The sequence below is a fragment of the Triturus cristatus genome, chromosome 5_2 (assembly GCF_964204655.1).
Source record: "Triturus cristatus chromosome 5_2, aTriCri1.1, whole genome shotgun sequence".
Lineage (NCBI taxonomy): Eukaryota > Metazoa > Chordata > Amphibia > Caudata > Salamandridae > Triturus > Triturus cristatus.
In genome coordinates, this window is record NC_140588.1 from 143440860 (window position 1) to 143467253 (window position 26394).

The window sequence follows — 26394 nt, forward strand, 5'->3', positions numbered from 1 at the left end:
ATGATAACAAATTACATTTTTTTCTTTGTCACAAGAGGTTAGACTTATCTACTATTAAGACTTGTTGAGGACAAGATGAACATTAGCTATATATTTTTGAATCACTCTACATACAAGAACATCTGCACCCTCAAAGGTACAGAAATAAACATTTTCATTATCTGACATTAAATCAGTCTTTATAAGAGTAACATAGCCTAAAGGTCGCATATCGCCTATTTACATGGTTAGACAGTTACTGTGCACGCTCAAAGGCAGCTTTCACGTGTGGCGGTTCAGACTTGGGCCCATCTCCTGGCATCTTGTGTTGTCCATTGTGCAATTGTTCACATGCTTTATTCCCGCATACTTAAAGAAGTCTGGCACTCCCAACACTGCCCAGCACATTTGTTCCTCCTACAATGTGCCATTTGTAAATGCAGAGTTGAGCATTTTTACATTTATACAGAAAATTTAATTTTGTAGCACACATTTGTGTGCAAATACTTATTAATCTGGGTGATATTGCTTTTCCTGTAGGTTTGATTTATCACACAGATAAAAATAATAATATTTTCCCAAAGTGCAGGCGTGATTTTCTGTTCATTCCTGTTTTATTACTGTGTCTGGTATCTATATTTAGTAATCTATCTTTAAACACCCCAGACCAAGTGTTGTACATGGCTGTTTTAACTGTTTTTTTTCTTTCCCAAATTCACCAGCTAATAGATAAACAAAGTAACATTCAGCGAGAACTTGGCGACAAGACAGCCTTTCTGCAAGCTGCTGTTAGAGGGGTACTTCGATACGATACCTTGGAAAAGTATGTTTCAGCCAAGCACCTTAAAAGTCTACTGTCAGCAAAGGTAAAGTATCAAAACAATAACAAGTAAACAGCTCAATCATTCATTTTCTTACTGTAATTTTTGTGTTTCAGGCATGCGTGGCTGCAAATACACATATTGTGCATACTCCTGCCATCTAGTATTTGGCCCGGATGTGTGCTAGTTGTTTTTGCCATGAGGTACTGTGACTCCAGCTCTTGCTTGCAATGCACATGGTCATCGGCTCCATTGTTAGATTGTTTTCTTTCTGCCGCTGGGTTTGGATGTGTGCCCTAAATCAATGCCATTGCGGTGTTCTTCTCGGTCTTCAGGGTTCCTCTCCCTCTGTCTGTATTGTATTCGATCACATTTTCCCTTCTCTCATATCAGGTCTATGTCTACAGTCTCATCTGGGATGGTTCTCTGGTCAATTCTGACCCACGCTGTGGCCTCTTTTCATTCCACTAGGTCTGCTCTCACTATGCCTTTCCTGTGATGGGACGGACGCTCTTTCGATATTGTCCTCGGTGTCGTGGGAAGTACCCGTGGGCTGACCACCAGGTCTGTAATCTTTGCCTCTCACCCGAGCACAATGAGGCCTCTCCAGGTGAAAAAGACTCCTCAAGACTGCCTGGACCATCGACTCGAGATATCACAAAGGAGTAGCAATGATACGCCAGACGTCATCTGCACTCGTGATCCCTGAGCAGAAATATCATCCTGAGCCTACGGCTGCCGACCAGGAAGGAGCCTTTCTCGCCGAACAAAGTTCCGGCTCCAACCTTGAAATCTAAGATCTCCTGTCTGCTAAGTGGGTCGTGATAGAGCTGCTGCTCTCCCTCTCCCTTGACACCATTTTGAGCTTCTTCCCCATAAAGGATGTTCAGCTGCTCTGGATCCACAGAGGCAGACTTCTGGGCTGCCACTGCCTTTGGGCCATGGTCAGCACCGACTGTCAACTTCAGACTCTACGCCCAGTTTCGGCAACCAAAGAAAATCTTAAACCCAACTCCCTCTGTGCCGCTGGCTCAGTGTCTACCCAGCTGTCAGACCTGAAGCCATTGGCGTCATCTCCTAAATATGTACCTGGCGGCACGGGCAGAGGGGACTCTTCCACCAGACCCTTGTAAAGCCACAGTAGTGGTGATCCGTACGCCAGGGATGCCCACTTTAGACTGTGGGTCCTACCGGCCAATCTCATTACTGAATGTTGAAACAAAAATTTTGGCCACGATCTTAGCCAGTGATTACCTCCGTCATACACTGTGACCAGTCTGGAGTTATGCCCAAAAGGGCAAAAAGATTTAACCTCTGTAGACTGGCCAACTGGCTGGACACAGTGCAAAACAGATCTGACCCGCATGTGTTTTTAATCCCTGGATGCCGAGAAGGCGTTCAACGCTGTTTACTGGCCATTTATGAGACAAAGTGCTACTGAAATTTGGGTTTGGCCCCACTTTCCTAGCCTGGATAGACTTACTATACACAAACCCGAGGGCATTAATACGGGTAAACGGAGTAATGTCGGCAGATTTCTCAGTGAGCCGGGGCACCATACAAGGATGTCCTCTCTTCCCCTTGCTATTTGCCTTAATAGTTGAGCCACTGGCATGCCTGATCCGAAATCACCCGGACATAAGAGGTTTTAGAGGCGATCTGGGGCAGCTCATAGATGGGCGGATCTCACTTTACGCCGACGACATCCTTTTATATGTCACTAACCCAGACGTGACACTCCCCATAATACTGCAGGTATTCAACGATTATGGGTGCCAGGCGGGTTATCGGATAAATTGGGATAAGTCCAGCCTATATCCGGTAGGGGGATGCCTAAATACACGGAGTCTTCCCAGACAACTGCACGTTGAGTGAGAGGGATTTCGATAACTCGGCCTCTATATAACTACCAATATAGCGACGAGCATTGACCCCAACTTCAAGAGGGTACTGATGGAATTCCATGAAGACGTGGAACGGTGGAGAAGGCTCCCTCTGATGTTACTAGATAGAGCTGCTATGTATAAAATGATCACCCTCCCCAAGTTGCTCCACGTCCTCCAAAATACATACCACAAAATCCCGTGGAGATTTTTAAGACAATGTATGAAGAGACACACACACTCCTATGGAATGGGGGACATCCACGGGTAGCCCCCAGACACTTCAACACAGTCAATATAATGGGGGGATAGCGCTCCCAGATCTAGGATCTTATTAACGAGCAGCACACCTGGTGATCATAAATAAATGGGGGCACCTGCCAGGTGACCATCCAACATACGCTCTTGAGGGGCTCCAATTTCAATCCCGTACATAACTCCACTACATATATGGGGGCAGAGGAGCAAGACAGATGCTCCCAGCAACCCAGAGGACAATAGATGCTTGGAAAGTGGCAGAACGTCAAATAAAGTGGGACATGAAATGTACGATGGAGACTCCACTGTGGGAGGGACACGCCTGCCAGAACTTGGCAAACTGCAGTGCTTTAGATCGTGGGACACAATAGGGATATCCAGACTTGGGTACTTATTAGAGAAGGGCTCCCTGATCTCCTTTGGCTCACTCCAACGTGAATACAAGCTGAATGACACTCAAAGATATAAGTACCTACAACTACAACATGCCTGCAGAGCAGAGAAACTAGACACATCAGATATCTCAGAATTCGCACCACTAGAGGGAAGATTACTGCAGGGTGAAATACCAGACAAAGCCATCTCATGGACATACAAAACCCTCATAAATAATAGACCAGACAACCTGAAAGCTCCCAGATCACAATGGGAAGCCACCACGAGCGAGCTAGAGGACATAGATTGGGAAGCAGCATTTATTCACCCGAGAGAAGTGGCCATTAAATTAAGGCTACGGCTAATACTATTTAGGATCCTACACAGGGCCTACTTCGATAGAGCATGTTTGCACAAATTGGGAAGGCTGATTCACCAGAATGTCTCCGCTGTAAGACAGAGAGCGGGACCTACAAACACATGATGTTGGAATGCCACCATATAAAACTGTACTGGAACCAACATAATAGAGGAAATGGGCAAGGTAATAGAGACACAATTGCCCATAGATCCCAAATACTTCCTGTTAGGTATTCCCTCCGAGGTGGATCTCCCCAACTACAAACTCCTGTTATGTAACCTAGAGTTGATAGTTGTCAAGAGAGATATTACCAGATATTGGGGAGTCCCGGACCTCCCCATAGTGACTGAATGCAGGACAGGAATGGACCTCTACATGGGTGCAGAGAAGTGACATACCGGGGATGAGGGTCCCCGAAGAAGTTTACCAAGGTCTGGGGCCCCTGGCTGAGACATTATGGGCTGGAAATAGAGAGTGGTTCAGAAAAACCCAGGCCAGGAACGAGGGAACCGGAAGCCATATGAAGCAGGATATCTCCCCCCCTCCTACACACACCATATGTCAGTATGATTTAACAAATACTGTTTAGTGATGGCTGTGCCGAAAACGATTTGTATTTGTACCACTGCCAATTGGATTCAAAGTCGTCATGTCTCTTGATGTTCTTCGTCTACAGTTTACAAATGTACCTGTACTGTGTTTTTCAGGAAAAATGTATCAATAAAAAATATTTTTGTAAAAGTGTAAGTAGTAAATGTACACCAATAGATTTACTTATCTAAATGGGCCCTAGAGTCTTATTTGTGTTCCTGTTTTAGTGATGGGGCATGAAGTATCACTTTTTTTAGACTGCAGTAATGACTTGAGAGTAGTTTGAAATAGAGTGCTAAGGTACATTCTTTGATGTATTTACATAGGTGACAATACAACACTTTATTTGCTGATTCATGGCTTTTTGTTAGGGAGTGAGCCATTCGGATACTATAAGGATACAGTGCTATTGACAACTAACTCTTGAAGTTCATTTGTTTTACATTGCTATCATGTTGTTCAGTTTACAGATCACTTGTAGCAGTAAGGCTTATTGAATTCATAGATTCTTCATGTTACATTGAGGTGTGTATATTATAAGGAAAACCCTCTTTTTGCATGATCACCCCCCATAGTTTTTCGACTGGTGCTGCTAGTTTTTCAACTCCTAAAGTGCACTGAGTTATGCCAGACAGTCCTCAGTGCCTGAACAATATGATAGAAGTGTAAAACAAACAAACTTCCAAGGGTTAGTAGCCAATTCTGAGGCCTTATTGGAAGTACTCTGAAAGGGAACTGAGTCCTGCCAAACAGGCCTCAGTGCAAGGGCTCTGACCCTTGAAACAGTATATGTCTAATTGGCTCACCCACAATTGCCATAAGTTAACTTACTTAAAAGTCCCTAGTATATGGTACCATAGGTACCCATGGCCTGTAACTTAAAGTCTCCCCCGTAGACTGCAGCACTTACTGTGCCACCACGAGCGTGACAAAGCAAAGCATGACTCCCAGCTCGCCATTGCCGGCAGGCAAAGTAGTTTTTAAACTGCTAACGGATCTTTGCTATTTAAACCTATGGCAAAGCCAAGACCTTCGGTTTTTAATATTTATAAGACACCCCTAATGCCGGCCTACAGAGCCCTAAAGGCAGGGTGCACAATATTAAAAAGATGAAAAATTGTTTTATTAGCTTTACATGACTTAACAGTAAAAACCTTGCATTGTCTTTTTTACTGTGGAAAGGCTTGTAGCCCCATTGGCGAGTATAGATTTACTCTCTGACTACTTATCAGTGCTAACTTCCGAATGGGCCTGCTAAATATGGTACTCCAAGATATCAAAAGAATCACTGCATTAAACCTGACTTGTTGCTCAGGTCGAATTTAATGTAACATTTGAACAAATGGCAACTTAGAAAGCTGCCACTTTGTTGCCCAAAGATTCCGGTGATCGATTACGATAGCACACAAGCTGCTGCCCTCGAGACTGCTTCTGCCCTCTTTGGGAGAGGTGTGAACCACTCTCAGGAAGGAACACAAAGGAAGTGCCAATGGAAGAGGTGTGACCTCCTTTGGGCAAGATGGCCAGAGAGGGTGTGAGCCCAAAAGATGAGCTTTAAAGGGAAATTTACCTTTGAAGGGTAAATGGTAGTCACACCAGAGAGGGCCACCACTTTTATTTTAGCAGACAAGCTGGCATCTCGGACAAAGAGGGAGAAACTGTTGACAAACTGTTTTTCTGTGGGCGGGTAGTCCCAAAGTAGCCACAACTCTGTGATGGGCTGGAGAGCTCCATACACTAAGAGAAGGGATCTACCACTGCACACACCACAGTGGCCCTTTTACATATTCTCAGTGAGTTGTTGCCGCCGGACAAGCCGAAAGACTGATACATTGTTGCAAACCACCTAGATCTCGATCTGGAATATGCCCCTCAGAAGTATAGGAAATGCTGCTCTGATTTGTCTGCAGAGCAACAGGCAGGGCAGAGCTTCGACCTATAGGTTGCCGAGTGCCAAGAAAATGTATAGGTGGCCAGGGGAAGAACACCGGGGCTGATTCACAGAGCTAACTTAAGACAAAATCCTAAACTTACTACTTTTGGTATTCAGAGAAGGCCATTTAGTAGTAGTAAAGTTAGGATTTTGTCTTAAGTTTGACTTAAGACAAACTTAAGACAAACTTAAGACAGACTTAAAACAGACTTAAGACAGACTTAAGACAAACTTAAGACAGACTTAAGACAGACTTAAGACAAAATCCTAACTTAAGTCTGTCTTAAGTCTGTCTTAAGTCAAACTTAAGACACAATCCTAACTTTACTACTACTAAATGCCTTCTGTGAATACCAAAAGTAGTAAGTTTAGGATTTTGTCTTAAGTTAGTTCTGTGAATCAGGCCCACCATATTGAAAGTGCAGAAAAAGGGAATGGGTTTGAGTAGAGCCGATGTAATCCAGGGCATCCTATACTTTAAATATATTTTTGTACAGAAAAAAAGCTTTGGTCTTCATTCCTGTGGAATCGCAGAGCTTACTTTGTGTGATAAAAGTTGCCTAATATACCCTTTTAATTATACCTTTAGTGGTGCTATTAATAGCTAGGGGATTATCCCAGAAATTAGCCAGCCCCAAACTGATAAAGGTATGTTGGATGTGTGCTAACTAGGGAATTTTATGTGAATGTTTTGAATCTAAAATCTCACTTAGGGCTTTACTATAGGGATTTAGGACCACATGTACGAAGCCATTTAGAATTTCTTAATGGACCGAATTGCAATTTCAGGCCATTAAGAAATGCTGAATAGGCTTTCCATATGTACAAAAGGGGAAACACAGTCACAAAATTGACTTTTTACCAAGTTGAAATATGCATTTTGCGATTCCCAAAATAGGAAATAGTAAATAGGGATTTCCTATTTGCGATTTCCTAACACCATGTGCATAGCATTTCCTAAATGCGAAATGGGCATTTAGAAAATGCTATTACCATCGGATCCAATCCAATGGTAACCTGGTGAAATTTAAAAAAATCACACCAAACTGCTTTTTTTAAAGTGCCATAGAGAACGCACTTGCCCCCATGGCATTGGAGCGCTTTACATGTGCACCATTATTTTTTTACCATACATTTAAGGGGGGGACCTAAGGCCCATGGTGCGAATGATTTTGCATTTCCTAAATTGCGATTTGCTAATAGCGATTGCTACTCCGTAGAAATCGCTATTAGGAAATCAAAGTTTTTGTACATTCCAATTTGCATTTCCTAAATACTGATTTGTTAGGATTTGCTATTTAGGAAAGCCAAAAAGGGAATTTCATTCATATGGCCCTTAGAGCCCCAGTGTGTTACGCTGCGGGCCGACTTGCGACCCATTTTTTCTTCTCCGGCTGCGGTGATGCCCGCGGCGCCCCTCCCTCCTCTTCGGGGGCGCTGTGGTACAGCATCGCGGCATGCTGTGGCCATTTCAACGGCATCGCGGAAAGCACCCGCGATGCCTGTTGGTTTTCAGGCACGCCGCATACTTGCACGGTGGCCTATCTGCTTCCCGAGGCACCTTGGGACATGACACCCACCTGGTGGGGGAGTCTGGTGATTCCCCCTTCCTTGGGAGCCATATTATTGCACTTCACTCCTTTCACTATCCAAGATGGCTACACCTCTCCTTCCTGTTTTGTCACTTCCTGTTCCTTTATGTCACTTCCTGTTCCTGTATGTCACTTCCTGTTTTTTCTGTACATAAGGGATCAGAACCTTTCCTTCCTTGCGTTGCAACACTCCTTGTTACTGCTGGTGTGTCCTCGCTCCTGTTCGTTCCTGCTGGTGTGTCCTCGCTCTTGTTGGTTCCTGCTGGTGTCTCCGCGCTCCTGTTGGTCCTGTGGCTCCTCTTTTGGTGATTCCTTCTTTCCGTTGGCGCTGTATTCCCCTTGCGCCTTCTGTTCCAGCTTGTCTTCCAGTCTTCTCCTGGTTCCTTTTTGGGCTCCTGGTTTTCCAGTGTTTTCTGACTCCTTGTCTTCTTCTTCATTCCTGAAGTCTCATCATCGACATCAGAGGTTTTTTCCGTCCGGAGTTTTTCGTCTCGGGACTCCTTCTGGAGAGCACTGGCTGCTTAGGCTTTCATTTTCGGCAGCACCGTGGCTACCGGAAGGGGTCACTCCTATCTCTGCCAAACCCGGACTTACAAGAACCGAAGCCGAGAACCGTCCCAACGCCTCGAGACTGTAAGAAAGACCATAAACCCGACACAGTGCGCTAGACCCGAAGCCAATACATTAGGGGTAGCAATATTGCCACTTGTGTGATAAGCTTACGGGCAAGGTCCAATCTGAGTGGCAGGAGCAGGTGTTGTGTAGTTCCTATATGAACTATACAGGATCTGCACTTTTGGATAACATAAACTGTGGGATTGGTAGCAGACTGACTCTGTACACCCCCACCGGGTATGTTAGCCTTTCTGTATCAGCTAGCTCACAGTGCCACTAGAATCTCCTCTTACCAAGGAGAGAATAGTTCTTGGCAACCTCAGAACATGACAATCCTGATCCCTCAGGCCCGTGGAAACAATGTACTACCTTTCGCTTAGTCACTCGTGCTTACTTAGTTTCTGTCGGAGATATACACAGAATAAACAGTCGGGCGTTTTACAATAAGAATTTATTGCACAGTTGTTATTCTAGTGTAAAATAGATGGGCTACAACAACCGTTAGACAGTAGCAGATATATATGATTAGCAGTACAACGAAAGTAAAAGAATGGTATATTTCTACCATCTTGCAGTAGTCATGAATACATACAGGTATATAAAATACATGACAGTAAAAGGTGCTTACTTCTACGATGCTTCCTAACGAGATGTACCTAAGTATACCTAGCATTTGTGTTGGTGTTATGCCAAGAATCCCTCTAGGATTTAGTCAACCCCATTACCTGAAGTGAGAGACTACGGGACCCCGTCCTGGTTTCGAGTTGAACACCCCGCGAGGGATGTTTAGACCACTGCATGCTGGAGTGTCTGCGTGCAGGAACTTCAGAGTCTCTGGTCAGTGTGTCAGCCGGGAAGTCTCGGTCTCCTCTGTCTTTCTTAGCAAGATGTGATGTATATATACCCATAGGTCTCCCCAGGGGTCCTACCTTGCTGTGTTACTGTGTCGGCCTGAAGGGTGACGTCGGACCTGAACTTTATACAGAGATATTATACAGGAGATGGTAGTCCTGCTGTGCTTCCAAGAAACCTCATGCATAATGTATGAGATTCGAACTAGGGAAAACCTGTGTTCTGAATGCAGTGTCGTATCTAGGTAAAAGGTCAGTCCCTGTGAACCGTTATGTATGTAATGTAGAGAAGGATATAGGTGAAAGGTTGCAATGTTACCTGCACCTATATTAGGGTACCTATATGGAATATAACACAGGGTTCTGTGCCCTAGGCTGACAATGGCCTTATAAAGTTGTTTTGGCCCACACCATGTAGAAAGGTATTAAAGTGGCAGCAGCACTCTTAACCTGTGTATGATAGATCTGGATCGCAGGGGAAATCGGGTGGGATAGGGCTCTTTTGACAATCCTCAAATTAGCAGATGCTCTCTGGTTAATTAATGAACAGCTCTTTTAGATGTGGGTTTCCCAAGACTCGTTTGACAATCTAATCCCCAGGTAATCAAAATCCATAACTTTCTCTAATGGAATCCCACTCAGACTAACAGTGCCACAGAGTTTCTTTTTGATGGAATAAACCCTAAACTTGGTCTTAGAAGCATTTATCTCTAGCCCATAGAGGCAGGAGCGTGTTTTAGAAAGCAATAAAGTGTCATCGCCAAAAAACAAAGGCGGCAACTTTTTACATGCCAAGGATGGAGAGTCATTAATACAGTTCACCAAATAGTCCTTACATTTATTTATAAACAAGAGAAAATGGGTGGGGGTCAGAACACAGCTTTGGTGTACTACTTTGGCTACATGATTTGGTCCATTGGTTCCTCATTTGGGCCTCATTGAACCCTACCATAAATCCCCTCATGCAGGCGCATGAATATATCTAACAAGTTTGCCAGGAGTTTTATATCGGTGAAAACCTCCCACAGTTTTGCCCTTGAAACTAAATCAAATGCTGCTTTTAAATTGCTGACGGCAACATAAAGTGTGCCGCCTCCAACTTCCACTGTCTTTAGTGTGGCCTCACAGAGCCTAAAGGCCTGGTCGATGGTTCCAGTATTTGCCCTAATTCCTTCTTGGAGATGCGAAATGGTATGGTTATCCTCCATCCAAAATGTAAGTTGACCCAGAGCTTGTTGGCAGAAGATTTTATGCAAGGAGACTAAAGGGGCGGTAGTTACTAGGGCTATTAAAATACCCTTTTGTATGGATTGGTTCTATCATGTAGGGAGTTTGTAGAATAGTGCATTCTGGGCTAGCTAGATGTCACACGTCGTGGGACATTGTCATCAGGTGGGACGGGACCTGGTAGCTCATTAGCTAGATAATCACATAGGCTCGTAATAGGAATACAAATTACGCCCCTGTCACCCAGACCTCAGATCACGTCTGAACTGGAGCGGAGGAAAGAAGGGCTTGCCTGCTGTTCCCTGGACTCAGCAAAGAGAGGCTGCACCAAGAGTGGACTGCACCTGCTGCATCTTAAGCTAGCAAAGAAAGGACTGTGCCTGTGGAACCCCTCTCAAGAAAAATTCATTCCCGTGGTCCAAATAGATAAAGTGACTTCAAGAGTCAATTTGATGACCCACTGTTACAGCCACAGGGCTATAACAGCTGAGACGCTTGCTCTTTTAAGAGCCCAGTGACAAGAAGCTTGATTGCGGCTGGACGTCGAGGTGCAGTCTCGGAGACCAAGTCCTGACCCTCAAAAGTTGCAACGAGCCTGCTGGACCCAGGAGAGTCATCAGAGTGCAGTTTGGTCACCCAACATGGACGTTACTGCACACTGAAGGAAACCACTGGGTTTGCTATAACCGGAGACCACTAGACCACGAGTTTTGTGCTAGACTTCACCCGAACCTCTTATGACATCGACTCCTGAGGCCAAAGTCACTCCTCCATGCTCGTGGACCAAGGCGTCGCCACAGGAAACCCTCAACATGGGCTCAAAAGTCTCTGCATCCTTTTTTTCAAACATTTTTTATTGTTTTTTAAAGAACAACCCAAAACAGGAAACATTTACTCACAATAATAATTTGAGGCCTGTTCTCAAGTTCCGTAGCACATGCAGGGTACCTGTAAAATGTTTGTGAAATTACATTGACTAAAGTAGTAGGACTTATTTGGTAGCTTATCAGACAGTTACAGTAAAACAATACCCAACAAAAATCCAAACCCACTCATGGCCCCTATGAACAGGACTGTGACAGGCCGCAGAAGAGCGCCACTCCAGTGGATATAATTGCTTATACACTTCAGGAACTGGGCAGGTGAATACAATGCTTCAGGGGGTAGGATGGACAATTTAGATAGGGAAAATTTAGGAGGATACTAGACTTTACTGTGAATTCCCCTCCGTGGGCCCCATTTGACTGCCGCCCCTGTCCCCTTATCTCTGGGAAGGTTCAGGGAGTTCATCGTCCTCTTTCGTATCGCTTCAGGTCCATAATCAAGGTGTCCCAATAAAAAACGGTCAATTGTTTTCTCAAGCTCCGCCTCTCTTCCCTGTGAAGGGCTTTGTTCTTAGATTCGGCCCAGTGAAGCACCTCAGTGAAGATTTACTTCATCTTGTGATGCTGCGTTCGGCCAGTATCAGCAAGAGGTCATTAAATCTTGTAGCCACCTTGGTCTTAGAGGATCTAGCATTTGTGCCTAGAAGACAGTCTTCCACCGTAGTTAGTTGTGATCGACCCATTACCACCACTGTCGTGATCTGGACATTGTCCCAGTATTCCCGAATGACCAAGAAGCTCCACACAATGTGGCAGAAGTCTGCAGGGGAGAAATCCTCAGCATCCTTTAGCATCTTCAGGATCCTGCATCTTTTGTATCAGGACCACTCTACTGATTGGCATTTGGAAATAAAAATATTGCGATGCAAAAATATTGTGGTGAAGAAATATAGTTGTCGAAAATAACATGTTCGAGGCATATGAGCTGCAGATTACACACTATGCATAGATCGCCATCTAGTGTTGGGCCCGGATGTTTGCACTTGTTTTTGTCTTGGAAAGTCTTTCGAAGTCACGAGATAGGTGACTCCTCCTTTGGATCATAGTGCGCATGGGCATCGGCTCCATCCTCAGATTGTTTTTTTCCGCCATCGGGCTCGGATGTGTTTGTCGCGCTCCAGTTCGGAACCGTTACTGATTCCACTTTCGACGTGCAATCCTTCATCCTTTCGACGGTATTGTCTCGATCGCGAACCCTAATCATCGCGCATCTCCTCAACTCGAAGTCCTCGATTCCGATCGATTGACGAAGGCCTTCGGGCCTACCTGGGCCTTGGCATCTGGCTCATGGAAAGGACGCCGTTCAAGAAGTGTCCTCAATGTGGGTCGAAGTTTCCCCACACTGATCTGCATGATGTGTGTAACCTGTGCCTTTCACCGGAGCATGAGGCCAGAGACTGTCCAGCTTGTGCCTCTTTCCGCTCCAAGAATACCATTGGGGATCGGCGAGCTCGAAGAACTATGGCTCGCTTGTCGACATCTATTCCCGACGACATCTTCCAAGAGAGCGTTGATGTGCCGGAGCGAGAGCGGGTCGAAGAAGGCCTCGTCAGCGCTTCCGAAGCCGATGACTCCGACGTCGAGGACATCACTCTGGCGCAGCGGGTCGTAAGTAAACACGTCGACCCCGACCCCCTCCCTACACCATCAAAGAAGGTTTCGGTCACACCTTCACCTTCGGGCCCAGGTTCACACCGAGAGACTGCTTCCCATGCCCCGCCCTCCGGCCCGGCAAAGAAGCCTACTAAGCCTTCAGGCGACTCGGGCTCGAGTCAGCCTGCCGTCGGTACCGAAACGCAGTCACCGGCACCGAAAAAGAAACCGCCCTCCTCCCCCATGCCGACTGCTGCTTCCACATCCAAGCACACTGCACTAAAATCCTTGACCGACTCTTCGACCCCGAAAAAGCCGGAGCTGAGCAAAAAGCCGCTCCCAAAAACTTCGGACTTACACTCTTCGGTGCCGAAAAAAGCCTCGGAACCAAAAAAACAACCCGTTCCACAGGCCACAGAGACTGTAAAACCGCATAGTTCCAAGTCAAAAGAGCATGGAACCACTTCATAGTCGGTGCCGAAGAAGCCTCCGGAACTGAAACGGTCGGCGCCGAAAGACCAGCCTCCATCAGAAGAGCTGTTCACACCAGACCCTGCACAAAAGACTCTCATAAAAGATCCTAAAACTGGTCAACTGACTCTTAAGACCACTAGATGCGCCTACACTGACTCCACCACCTAAAAAGAGGGACATTGCCGCATCTCCTCTCAGGGTCCCTTCTCCACCTCCTCCTCCACCACCTCCTCCACCTCCTCCTCCGCCTCCCCCACAACACCGTTCTCCCACACCATCTCCTACACCAGTAGACAATGATAATACCTCTGATGACACAGGGGAGGGTGCGGATGATGTGCCATTAGGGGATCCTAGTGCACCTTCTTCCCTTGACCCCTGGGATGATTATAATACGCCAGATGTCCCTAATGTTCCACAGGATGACATCTACCCCTCAAGGCCTTCCCCTCCAGAGGACACCATGGGCTTTAATCAGCTTGTCCACAGAACTGCCCAGTACCACTAGACAAAGGTCCACCTCTATTCTATCTATGCTTAAAGGGGTTATTAAGCATGCACCGGAAGTGTTTAAAGATCCTGTGAGGGCTTGGGTTATTAACCCCAGGATTGAGAAAAAGTACAAAGCTGCCCCTACAGACCCAGCTTACATTAAAGGACCTGTACCATTAGATTCCCTGGTAGTCTCCAATGCTAGAAAGAGAGCCAACTCTCAGACATCAGGTGATGCTACACCACCTGACAAAGAGTCTAAACTCTTGGAGGCCTCTGGCAAAAGAACGGTGTCACAAGCGGCTAACATTTGGCGCATCGCCAACACTCAAGCTCTGTTAGCCAGGTACGATAGGGCACACTATGATGGAGAAGAGTCCCTACTGCAGCACCTCCTAGATAAATACAAAAACAGGGCCAAGGACCTCATACAGGAGGGTAAACTTATCACCAACACCTCCCTCCGTTGCGCTTTCGACGTGGCAGATACCGCCTTCAGAGCAGTAAACACAAGTATACTTCTACATAGGCATGCTTGGCTACTCATTTCGGGGTTTAAACCTGAGGTACAAAGTTCCATTTTAAACCAGTCATTTGATCAGGAACACCTCTTTGGCCCTAATGTAGATTAGTCTCTTGAAAAGATGAAAAAGGATACGGACACAGCTAAATCAGTGGGAGCCTTGCAGTCGCAAGCTCCCAGACATTCCTTTCGTCGCTCATCTTACAAAGGCACCTCCAGAGGCTAATCCTCAGACAACCCCATCACCTCTTACAAGGCTCCCACACAGTCTACTTTCACCAGAGGTTACCAGAGAGGAGGCTACAGAGGCAACAATAACAAGGGTAGAGGCAAGACCAACAACACCCGCTCTGCCTCCACCCCTACCCAAAGACTTCCCTCCACTTCCCCCAGACCATTACACTCCTGTCGGGGGAAGATTACAACAGTTCCTTCCTGTCTGGATCAACATCACCACAGACAGGCGGGTGCGACAAATAGTTCAATCGGGTTATTGTCTGGAACTTACTTCGTCCCCTCCAAACATACCACCCATACAGCACCCAATGTCGTCAGAACATTTATCACTGCTAAAGCAGGAGGTGATCTCCTTCCTACAAAAAACTGCAATAGAACCAGTTCCCCTGCACCAACAAAACACAGGAGTTTACTCCCTGTATTTTCTCATACCAAAGAAGGACAGCTCTCTGAGACCTATTCTAGACCTCAGACCCCTAAACCTGTACATACACTCAGACCATTTCCACATGGTCACACTCCAACAGGTCCTTCCTCTTCTTTCACAAGGCGACTTCCTTGCTACTCTAGATCTCAAGGACGCTTATTTCCCTATTCCCATTCACACAGCGCACAGGAAATATCTCAGGTTTGTAGTGGACGGGCAACACTATCAATTCAAAGTACTCCCTTTCGGAGTCACAACAGCACCACGGGTATTCACCAAGTGCCTAGCGGTAGTTGCAGCCCATTTAAGAAGACAACACATTCACGTCTTCCCATATCTAGATGACTGGCTGATAAAAGCCAGCTCATACAGTCAGTCTGTACATCACACTCACACCACTATCTAACTACTCCACGACTTGGGGTTCACAGTAAACCATGCAAAGTCTCATCTACAACTGTCCCACATACAACATTACCTCGGTGCCACAATAGACACCTCAAAAGCGCTAGCTTATCCGAATACAGCCAGGATCAATCAATCAATCAATCAATCAACCATGGTATTTGTAAAGTGCGCTACTTACCCGTGAGGGTCTCAAGGCGCTGAGGGGGGGGGGGGGGGGGGGTTAGTTGCGCTACTGCTCGAAGAGCCAGGTCTTGAGGAGTCTTCTTAAGGCGAGTAGGTCTTCGGTCTGCCGTAGCTGGGTAGGTAGGGTGTTCCAGGTCTTTGCGGCAAGGTAGGAGAAGGATCTGCCGCCGGAGGTTGTTCGTTGGTTGCGGGGGACGGCGGCGAGTGCGAGGCTGGCGGAGCGGAGCTGGCGGGTGGGGGTGTGGAAGCTGAGTCTGCTGTTCAGGTAGGCTGGTCCGGTGTCGTGGAGTGCTTTGTGTGCGTGGGTGAGGAGTTTGATGGTGATCCTCTTGTCGACGGGGAGCCAGTGTAGGTTTATCAGGTGGGGGGTGATGTGGCTGCGGCGGGGGACGTTGACGATCAGTCGGGCGGAGGCATTTTGGATGCGCTGTAGTCGTCGTAGGTGTTTGGCTGGGATTCCGGCATAGAGTGTGTTGCCGTAGTCTAGCCTGCTGGTGACGAAGGCCTGTGTCACCGTTCTTCTTGTTTCGGTCGGGATCCACTTGTAGATCCTGCGAAGTGTGTGGAGGGTGTTGTAGCAGGAGGAGGAGACGGCGTTGACCTGTTTGGACATGGACAGGGAGAGGATAGCAAGCATGCAAGCTCTCCTAAACAAATTTCAGCTTCAACACTCTCTTCCAGCTCGAGTGTTCATGCAGCTCATAGGGATGATGGCATCTTGCATATTTATAGTGACTCACGCAAGACTCCAGATGCGTCCTCTCTAAGAGTGCTTAGCACGCCAATGGAACAAGGCTCAATGTCAGCTAATAGATCTGGTGATGGTAGACGGTCGTACTCATCGGTCTCTGCAGTGGTGGAACACCAAGAACCTTTCCAAAGGGCGACCGTTTCTAGAGCCAGTTCCACAGATTGTCATGACAGCGGACGCATCGCTCCCCAGCTGGGGAGCTCACCTATTACATCATACCATGCAGGGCAGGAGGACTCCTCAACAAATGTTACTCCACATCAACCACCTGGAGTTACTAGCCATATTCCTAGCCTTAAAAGCATTCCAGAAGCAAATATCAGGCAAAGCTGTCTTAGTCCGCACAGAAAACATGACAGCCATGTACTACATACAGAAACAAGGCTGGACACATTCTCTACTGCTCTCCCAACTAGCACAAAGCATGTGGAGATGGGCTATATCTCAGAATATTTTTCTCCTAGCCCAACGTGTCCCAGGAGTGCAAAACACCATAGCCGATCTGTTAAGTCGTCAAACGCAACAGATTCATGAGTGGGAACTTCATCCGCAAGTTCTTCAACTGTTCTTTCAAATGTGGGGGCAACCACAAATAAACCTCTTCGCCATGCACGAAAACGCCAAATGCCCAAGCTTTGCCGCCAAATTCCACACCCATTGTCCAAAGGCAATGTGATATTGATGAATTGGTCAGGCAGATTTGCATACGCCTTTCCGCCTCTCCCACTCATTCCACTGGTGGTACGCAAACTACAGCAACACTCACTGACTCTCATTCTAGTTGCTCCAACTTGGGCCAGACAACCGTGGTACACCACATCACTGGAACTGTCCTTAGTTCCGCACCAAAAATTACACCTCTCACCACACCTCTTAACCCAGAACTGTGGAGAGATCAGACACCCGGACCCAGCTCAGCTCAACCTTTGCGATCTGGCTCCTGAGGTCTTAGAATTCGGTTACTTTAACCTTCCCCCTGACTGTATGAACGTCATTAAAGAAGCTAGACATCCCACCACTTGAGCCTGCTATGCAGCCAAGTGGAAAAGATTTGTGGTATACTGTCACAACAACACCATCAATCCTTTAGATGTGTCTATTCAACACATCATAGGTTATCTACTACATCTTCAACAGTTTAATCTAGCATACACATCTATTAGATTACACCTCGCTGCCATAGCAGCATACTTACAAAATAGACAACACTTATCACTTTTCAGGGTGCCTGCCATCAAAGCTTTTATGGAAGACCTCAAAAGGATAATTCCCCCCAGGGTACCATCCTCACCTGTGTGGAATTTAAACATAGTTCTCACAAGACTAATGGGTCCTCTCTTTGAACCTCTACATAAAGGTGAGCTTCAGTTTTTAACATGGAAGGTTGCTTTCCTAGTGGCCATCACTTCTCTTAGGAGAGTTAGTGAGCTACAAGCACTAACTATTCAGGAACCTTTCTTACAAATCCATCATAACAAGTTTAAAGTTATTTCTCCCTTCTACCTCAATCAGTCTGTGGAGTTGCCTGTATGCTTCTCGCAACCACAAACAGTCGCAGAAAGAGCGCTTCATACTCTGGATGTTAAAAGAGCATTGCTCTATTTCTATTACATTGAGAGAACACAACCTTTTCGTAAGACCAGCTTTTTGTGTCTTTCTCACCACCACACAAAGGCAACCCCATATCAAAGTCTGGGATAGCAAGATGGATTGTTAAATGCATACAAATTTGCTACCACAAAGCAAAACGTACTTTATCTGTTCCTCCTAAAGCCCACTCTACACGAAAGCTAGGGGCTTCAATGGCATTTTTAGGGAACATTCCCTTAGATGACATCTGCAGAGCAGCTACATAGTCTACACCGCACACATTCATAAAACACTATTGTGTAGATGTGCAAACAAAACAACGAGCTAATGTGGGCCAGGCTGTACTCAAAACACTATTTCAAACTACTGCAACAGGTACTGGTGGTCGCCGCTAAGGAGGGGTACTGCTATACAATCTATGCATAGTGTGTAATCTGCAGCTCATATGCCTCGAACGGAAAATGCTACTTACCAGTATGCATCTGTTCATGGCATGTAGAGCTGCAGATCTAAACACGCCCACCCACCTCCCCGGCTACCTTTATCTGTTCCAGTATTATCTTATTTAGATACAGCATACATGGGCATCTTTCTGTTTCTTACAAAACTCCATCATTTCCCTATTGGCGAAAAAACTATCTAAGGATGGAGCCGATGCCCATGCGCACTATGATCCAAAGGAGGAGTCACCTATCTCGTGACTTCCAAAGACTTTCCAAGCCAAAAACAAGTGCAAACACCCAGGCCCAACACCATATGGCGATCTATGTATAGTGTGTAGATCTGCAGCTCTACATGCCAAGAACAGATGCATACTGGTAAGTAACATTTTCCTTTTTCAGGTAAGTAACATCGTTGTTTAGAATATAATTGTTGTAAATATCTTTTTCAATAATTTAGTTGTTAAGAATATCGTTTTTTAATTAATTTAATGTGTTTTAGTTTATATAGTAATTTTATGTGTTAGTATTGTCTGTATAATTGTTATTATTTTTTTAAAATATAGTTTGTAATTTTAACTGATTTCATACTTTTATTTAATTATTAATAGGACTTTTTAGTATCCTTGTGGGTTGTCGGTTTTGTAGGGAGATAGGGTGGGAAGGTAATGAAGTAGTAATTAATTAAGTAATAACTTTTTTAATAAGAATATGATTGAAATGTGTTATGTAATATTGATTTATTATACTTATATTTTAGGTGCGGTTTGCTACATTTATAGGGGCACATGAAGGGAAGTTAGTTAGGTAATAATTAATGTACAATACATTTATAATATAATATTAATTATGTAATTGATTATTAAATATGTAAAATTGTATAATAATCATATATTGTAGTTATATTTTAGATGCAGGCTGCTCGGGTTACAGGGTGGGAAGTTAATGAAGTGATAATTAACAATTGATTAATAATGTTTTATTGATTATTAATTATGTATATTATGCAATATGTATTTATTTTAAGTTACATTTTAGTGTCGGGTTTCTAGGTTTGTAGGAGTATACAGTGGGAAGTTAAATAACAATGAAAAAATATAATTATTATTGTATAATTGAATATTTCATTGATAAATAATTATGTAAATTATGTAATAATTATATATTTTAGTTATATTTTAGATATGGGCTGCTAGGCTTGTGAGGGGGAAATTAATTGAGTAATAATTTTTTTTTTTTTTTTTTTTTTTTAAAACCTTTATTTCGGTAGATGCACAATACACAGCGTCTGCCTACAACCCCTCGGGGCCGGCCGCTATGACATTGGAGAACATAGAAACAATAATGTCAGGATAAGAAAAGGTTTAATTTTATGGTTTTGTCGAGTACAACATAGTGTACTTCGAAAAGAGTCGAAGCTAATCACTGACCAGGAGAGACATCACCGTTCACGGAGCACCCAGAAGGAAGCGTTATATAGGAAGGCATTGGTAAGGAGACAGGTGGCCACCATCCAGGAACTAAGAGCATACAATATACCACAGAATGATAAAACACAATAAGCTCCTTACTAACACTGAACCCCGACCCCGAAGAAACAAAGAAACATAAAAGAAAAGGAAACCAAAAAGGAAGGGAGAAAGAAAGAGAGAGAGGGCCATAGAGACGAAGAAGACATAGAACACATCCCATCCCCCCACCCTGCATACCAGCGGAAGGCCATGGCCCACCCCCCCCCCCAATAGGCATGCCTGTCGCCCCAAATGAACCCCAAGTAGGAAAGAGAGTCCGGAGAGTGGGAAATAACCTCCCAGTCTCCGACTCCCAGAGAAGGCAGGAGGAGGAAATGTTACATACTCCCGGTCACCACAGCCCATTAAGCATCCCCCACCCTGATAATCATCAGCACAACTGAAGAAGCAAGCAAAGCGGCAGGTGGGGAGACTCCATTCCAAATGTGCGAGCAAGGCAGATAGTTAGCAGCCTCATCCTAGTCCCCGCCCGCCAATACGTACAGCAAATTAAAGAAAATCGCCCAGCCCCGGCCCGATCCTGAGCGGCCCCACAGATCCACCCCCGCGGTAAACAGTAACAATTTACACACATGCGGCACAACCGATACATAAGCAAATATTCTAGTCCGGGTCATGCCAGGCGATCAAGCAGGATCATCAAGGGAGGCAACATCAACCCTGGCCTGAACGCGGAGACCCCACCAAACATGGCCGCCGCTGGGAGTGTACCTCAGGCAGAACAAAGGAGCAAGATGGCCGCTCACGGCAAAGAAGACGCAGAGGGAGAAGAAGCGAGAGTTCCCAGTCATAGACCATCACCACATCGATAGTGACAAACACAGTTTTCCCCACCGAACGGCACACACTCCGGCGATGTTGAGGCAGACACGGCAACACCCGCAGAAGCAGAGTCTCAGTTTGTAAAGTGGAAGGGAGCTTTGTATCTGCAACTTGAACATTAGAAAAACCCTCGACACTGTAACCAGGGAGAGGACGATCCATAGTATCCCCCTGCCGCCAATTTGTATCCGCCTCGAAGGGAATGAGAGGCATTGGGGGGTCAGACAACCGCAGTAGTTCCCTGGATGGCATAGCAGCATCGATCTTCCACTCCAGTTCTCGAGTGCGTTGGCACCATGTCGCCCGCAAGTCCCCCAGGGCTAGAAGGATATCACCATAGGTCAGGTCTGCTCCCTGCTGCAGCATGCCGACTGTATGTAAAGGCGCCATCGGGACACCCTCCAGCTCGACAGCAGGCAGTGAAGCCTGCGTCAGGGACATGGCGGCCTCCGCCTCTCCGGCGAAGCAGACCGGCACCGACACCATTTCCGCCGCCAGCCCACCTCGGAGGGGTGAGGGCGACTCCATAGGGCGGAGGAACAATAGTGAGGGCAAGAGGAGTTGCTGCTCGCTATACGGGGCTCACACGATGGGAGAGCCCTCGGCTGTATTGCAATGCGGGTGGTGGGCGCTCTCAAACGGTCACCGCTCTGACCGCTGGTAGGAGGACAAAGGAAGATTCGCCAGCCCGGACCCAATCGTACAGGAATTCTCTCCGTCGCGAAGAAGGCTCCGCCAGGCCGCCCACTCCACGTCCGGTCACATTTCCCCCGGCGCCGGTCCAGCCCCAGGTCGTCTCACCGTACGTGATAAGCGGTGTCCGGCGGTGGTGGTCGGGCCAGAATGCGTGGGCACAGTCCAAAGTCGGCAAACTCTATGAATCCTCGATCAAAAAAGCCGGCGGGAACATCGGAGGAATGCGGAAAGTATCAGCGCATTCGTGGGTACATTTGCTCGCGCCGTAGGCAGGATTAAAAATCAGGATGTCATGTAAACAACAGACGGGCTGCGGAGCCGGGAGCTCAGACGTCCTGTCCGTCCGCCATCTTGGCTCCTCCTCAATTGAGTAATAATTAATTAACAATTAACCCCTTCGCTGCAAGTCCTCCCCCCCCCCCCCGTACTAAGCCTTTGTTTTAGCTATTTGGGGTAGTTGGAACTTAGGCCCCTGTAACGTTTTGTCCACCCTGAGGATTCTAAAGGTAACCAGGGTTTGTAGATTTCCCTGGAGGGGACCCAGACATTACCCAAACTACAGCAAAATGTTGGTTTATTTGAAAAAATGGGAAAAAGGTGCTGCAGAAGAAAGCGTCTGGTTTTGTCCCTGCAAATTGCATCAACAAAGGGTTTGTGGTGCTGAAATCACCACCTCCTCAGCTTTCAGGGACAGGCAGACTTTTGTCAGAAAACCAACATTTTCTGCAGAGTTTTGGAATTTTACTGGGACATCGTATATCTTTACAATTTTTTTTGCTTTCAACCTCTTTCCAGTTAGTGGTAGTAAAGGGTGTGAAAGCAATAATGGATCCTCAAAAGCTATACATTTCTGAAAAGTGACAACATTCTGAATTCAGCAAGGGGTAGGTAATTTGTGTAGATCCTTCAAGGGTTTTTATAGAAACTATCAGTTTTAAATAGAAAATATTTAAATTGAGTTGAAAAAAACAGACATTTGTGCCAACGTTTTCACCTGTAACTTCTTCTAAGTATGACAGATTTTTGTGTTACATCCGCAGGACCTTTCTGGTTGTGGGGATATATAGGACTTGTAGGTTCACCAAGAACCAGAGGAACCCAAAGCCAATAACTGAGCAGCGTCTTGCAATGGATTTTCATTAAGTACTGGGTATATAGCAATTCATTTGGTAAAATATAGAGTGAAAAATATGCACCAAGGAAACCAAGATATGTCCGAAATGGGAACAAAATATAGGGGCATATAATCAAGGACTGGCGAAAACTAACGCTAACCTAGGTTAGCGCTAGTTTTTCTATCGCCGTCTATCGCCTGTTTCTTCCGCCCTGGTATTGCTCTAAAATCAACACGGCGCTAACAGGCGATAGCTTCCGTGAAAACTGCCGCTAACCGCTGCGAGATGGCGATAGGAAAACGGGCGATAGTGGGCAGAAACAAGCGATAAGCTTTTACCGATAAAAAAACGCATGCTAACCCGCAAGTGTGGGCTTTGAAAAAATTGCCTATCAGTCCACCTACCATAGAAAAGATGTACAATTACAGATTTGAGCACCCAGTGCCAAGTGCAGCACACATCAACAACCCCCCTCAAGCCCTCCAACATCCAGGATTACCATGATGAGATCCTGGATGCACCGCTGGACTTGCGCCTGTGACGTCTGCGCAGTACGCGCTATCTTCTTCGTTGCTGCCTCGGGGTCGGTCCTGGGGGCGGGTGTTATTGGCAGTGGTTGTTGTTGCCTTCGTGGGACCCCTAAACTGCATGATCACCACCTCCATGGCGTCTGTGGCTCTTCTGATGGAGCTCTGGCCTAGTCTTTCCTATGTAGCTCCATTCATCACCAGTTTAAGTCATGTTTTTATCTGGTGTTAAATTTTCCTGGTGCTAACGGGGCTTAGCGCCACTTTTCTTGTCCCTTCGCGGGTCCGGGTCTTCATTGATGATAGTGCGATGTTGTGTTGGCGACTTTATCCATGAAGTTTTGGGAAGGAATGCCTACTTTGCATGTCATTAGCGATAAATATCGCTGGCATGCAAGGCGTTAAAACATCCAGTTGCTATCGCCGGAAAGCTGTCGCTAACGCCTGTTAGCGCCAGCTTGATAATAGCGCGATAAAAAAAAGCACGTTAGCGGCACAAAAGTGCCGCTAAAGCGGCGATAATTCGCTTGATAATATGCCCCATAGAGTTTACAGGCAGTGGTTATTTGCACATCTCCAAAATTGTGGCTACCCATACAAGCATGTGAATTAGAGGTAATTTTTTCAAAATGACTTCTTTTTTCACAAATTGTCATACATTTGGAAGGCAGAAATGCAGAGAAAGTCAATTGGTAATAACACTTGTTCCCCTAAGTCTCCCGATAAAAATGCTACCTCACTTGTGTGGGTAGGCCTAGTGCCTGCGACAGGAAACGGCTCAAAACGCAACGTTGACACATCACATTTTTCCAGTAAAATCTGACCCTTTTTTTGCAATGTGCCTAGTTGTGGATTTTGAACCCTAGGTCAGCCGGCACCTATGGAAACCTAGCAAACCTATACATTTTTTAAAACTAGACACCCAGGCGAATTCAGGATGGGGTGACTTGTGTGGCTGTCTCCAGGTTCTGTTACCTAGAATCCCTTGGAAACCTCAAACGTTCTAAAAAAAAACACATTTTCCTAACATTCCTGTGATGGAAAGTTCTGGAATCTGCGTGGATCCACAAAATTCCACCCCCCGCATTCTTCAAAGTCTCCCGATAGAAATGGTACCTCACTTGTGTGGGTAGCCCTAGTGCCCGCAACAGGAAACGGCCCAAAACGCAACGTGGACACACCACATTTTTACTGTGAAAATTGACCCTTTCTTAGCAAAGTGCCTAGATGTGGATTTTGAACCCTAGCTCAGCCGGCACCTAGGGAAACCTATCAATCCGAAACATTTTTTTAAACTAGACATCCAGGGGAATCTAGGATGTGGTGACTTGTGTGGCTCTCATCAGGTTGTTACCCAGAATCCCTTGCAAACCTCAAACTTTGTATAAAAAACACATTTTCCTCTTGTTTCCGTGATGGAAAGTTCTGGAATCTGCGTGGATCCACAAACTTCCATGGACCCCACATTCTCCAAAGTCTCCCGATAAAAATGGTACCTCACTTGTGTGGATAAGTCTAGTGCCCGCGACAGGAAGGTACAAAACGCAACATGGACACACCACATTTTTACAGTGAAAACTGACCCTTTTTTTGCAAAGTGCCTAGCTCTGGATTTTGAACCCTAGCTCAGCCGGCACCTAGGGAAACCTAGCAAACCTATACATGTTTGAAAACTAGACGCCCAGGGGAATCCAGGATGGGGTGACTTGTGTGGCTCTCATAAGGTTCTGTTACCCAGAATCCCTTGCAAAGCTCAAACTTTCTAAAAAAAAAAACCACCTTTTTCTCACATTCCTGTAATGGAAAGTTCTGGAATCTGCGTGGATCCACAAAATTCCACCCCCGCATTCCCCAATGTCTCCCGATAGAAATGGTACCTCACTTGTGTGGGTAGGCCAAGTGCCCACGACAGGCAACGGCCCACAACACATAGTGGATACATCACATGTTTCCAGTGAAAACTGACCTTTTTTTTGCAAATTGTCTAGCTGTGGATTTTGAATCGTAGCTCAGCTGGCACCATGGGAAACCAAGCAAACCTATACATTTTCAAAAACTAGACACCCAGGGGAATCCAGGATGCAGTGACTTGTATGGCTCTCACCAGGTTCTGTTACCCAGAATCCCTTGCAAACCTACTTAAAAAACACATTTTTCTCACATTTCGGTGATGGAAAGTTCTGGAATCTACGTGGGTCCACAAACTTCCACCCACCATTCCTTAAAGTGTCCCGATAAAAATGGTACCTCACTTGTGGGGTTAGCCCTAGAACCCAGGACAGGAAACAGCCCAAAACGCAACGTGTACACATCACTTTTTTCCAGTGAAAACAGACCCTTTTTGGCAATGTGCTAAGCTGTGTATTTTGAACTCTAGCTCAGCCGGCACCTAGGGAAACCTAGCCTACCTATACATGTTTGGAAACTAGACACCCAGGGGAATCCTGGATATGGTGACTTGTGTGGCTCTCACCAGGTTCTGTTACCCATAATCCCTTGCAAACCTCAAACTTTGTCAAAAAAAACACAGGGACATATATTCAAGCAAGTTATCGCCGCTTTGCCACTAACGCGTTTTTTTTATCACGCTATTATCAAGCTGGCACTAACAGGCGTTAGCGACAGCTTTCCGGTGATAGCAGACGGATTTTTTATAGCCTTGCATGCCAGCGATATTTATCGCTAATGACATGCGAAGTAGGCGTTCTTTCCCAAAACTTCACGGAAAAAGTCGCTAACACAACATCGCACTATTATCAGTGATGACCCGGACCTGCGAACTGACAAGAAAAGTCGCTCTAAGCCCCGTTAGCACCAGGAATTTAACACCAGATAAAAACATGACTTAAACTGGTGATGAATGGAGCTACATCGGAAAGACTAGGCCAGCGCTCCATCAGAAGAGCCACAGACACCATGGAGGTGGTGATCATGCAGTTTAGGGGTCCCACGACGGCAACAACAACCACTGCCAATGCCACCCCCCCGGACCACCCCCGAGGCAGCGACGAAGAAGACAGCGGGTACTGCGCAGACGTCACAGGCGCAAGTCCAGCAGGGCATCCAGGATCTCATCATGGTAATCCAGAATGTTGGGGGGCTTGAGGCGGGTTGTTGATGTGTGCTGCACTTGGCACTGGGTGCTCAAATCTGTAATTGTACATCTTTTCTATGGTAGGTGGACAATTTTTCAAAGCCCACACTTGCGGGTTAG

At 45.9% G+C, this 26394-nt stretch overlaps 1 protein-coding gene across 1 annotated transcript in view; it reads left to right on the forward strand.

The window, feature by feature from the left end:
- The window catches only part of LOC146822729 (NFX1-type zinc finger-containing protein 1-like), an 892774-nt gene that overhangs the window by 293754 nt on the left and 572626 nt on the right, over positions 1-26394 (forward strand). Inside the window, exon 6 of the mRNA XM_085606285.1 lies at positions 702-845. Coding sequence (XP_085462411.1) covers positions 702-845 — 144 coding nt within the window. The remainder of the gene's footprint in view (positions 1-701; positions 846-26394) is intronic.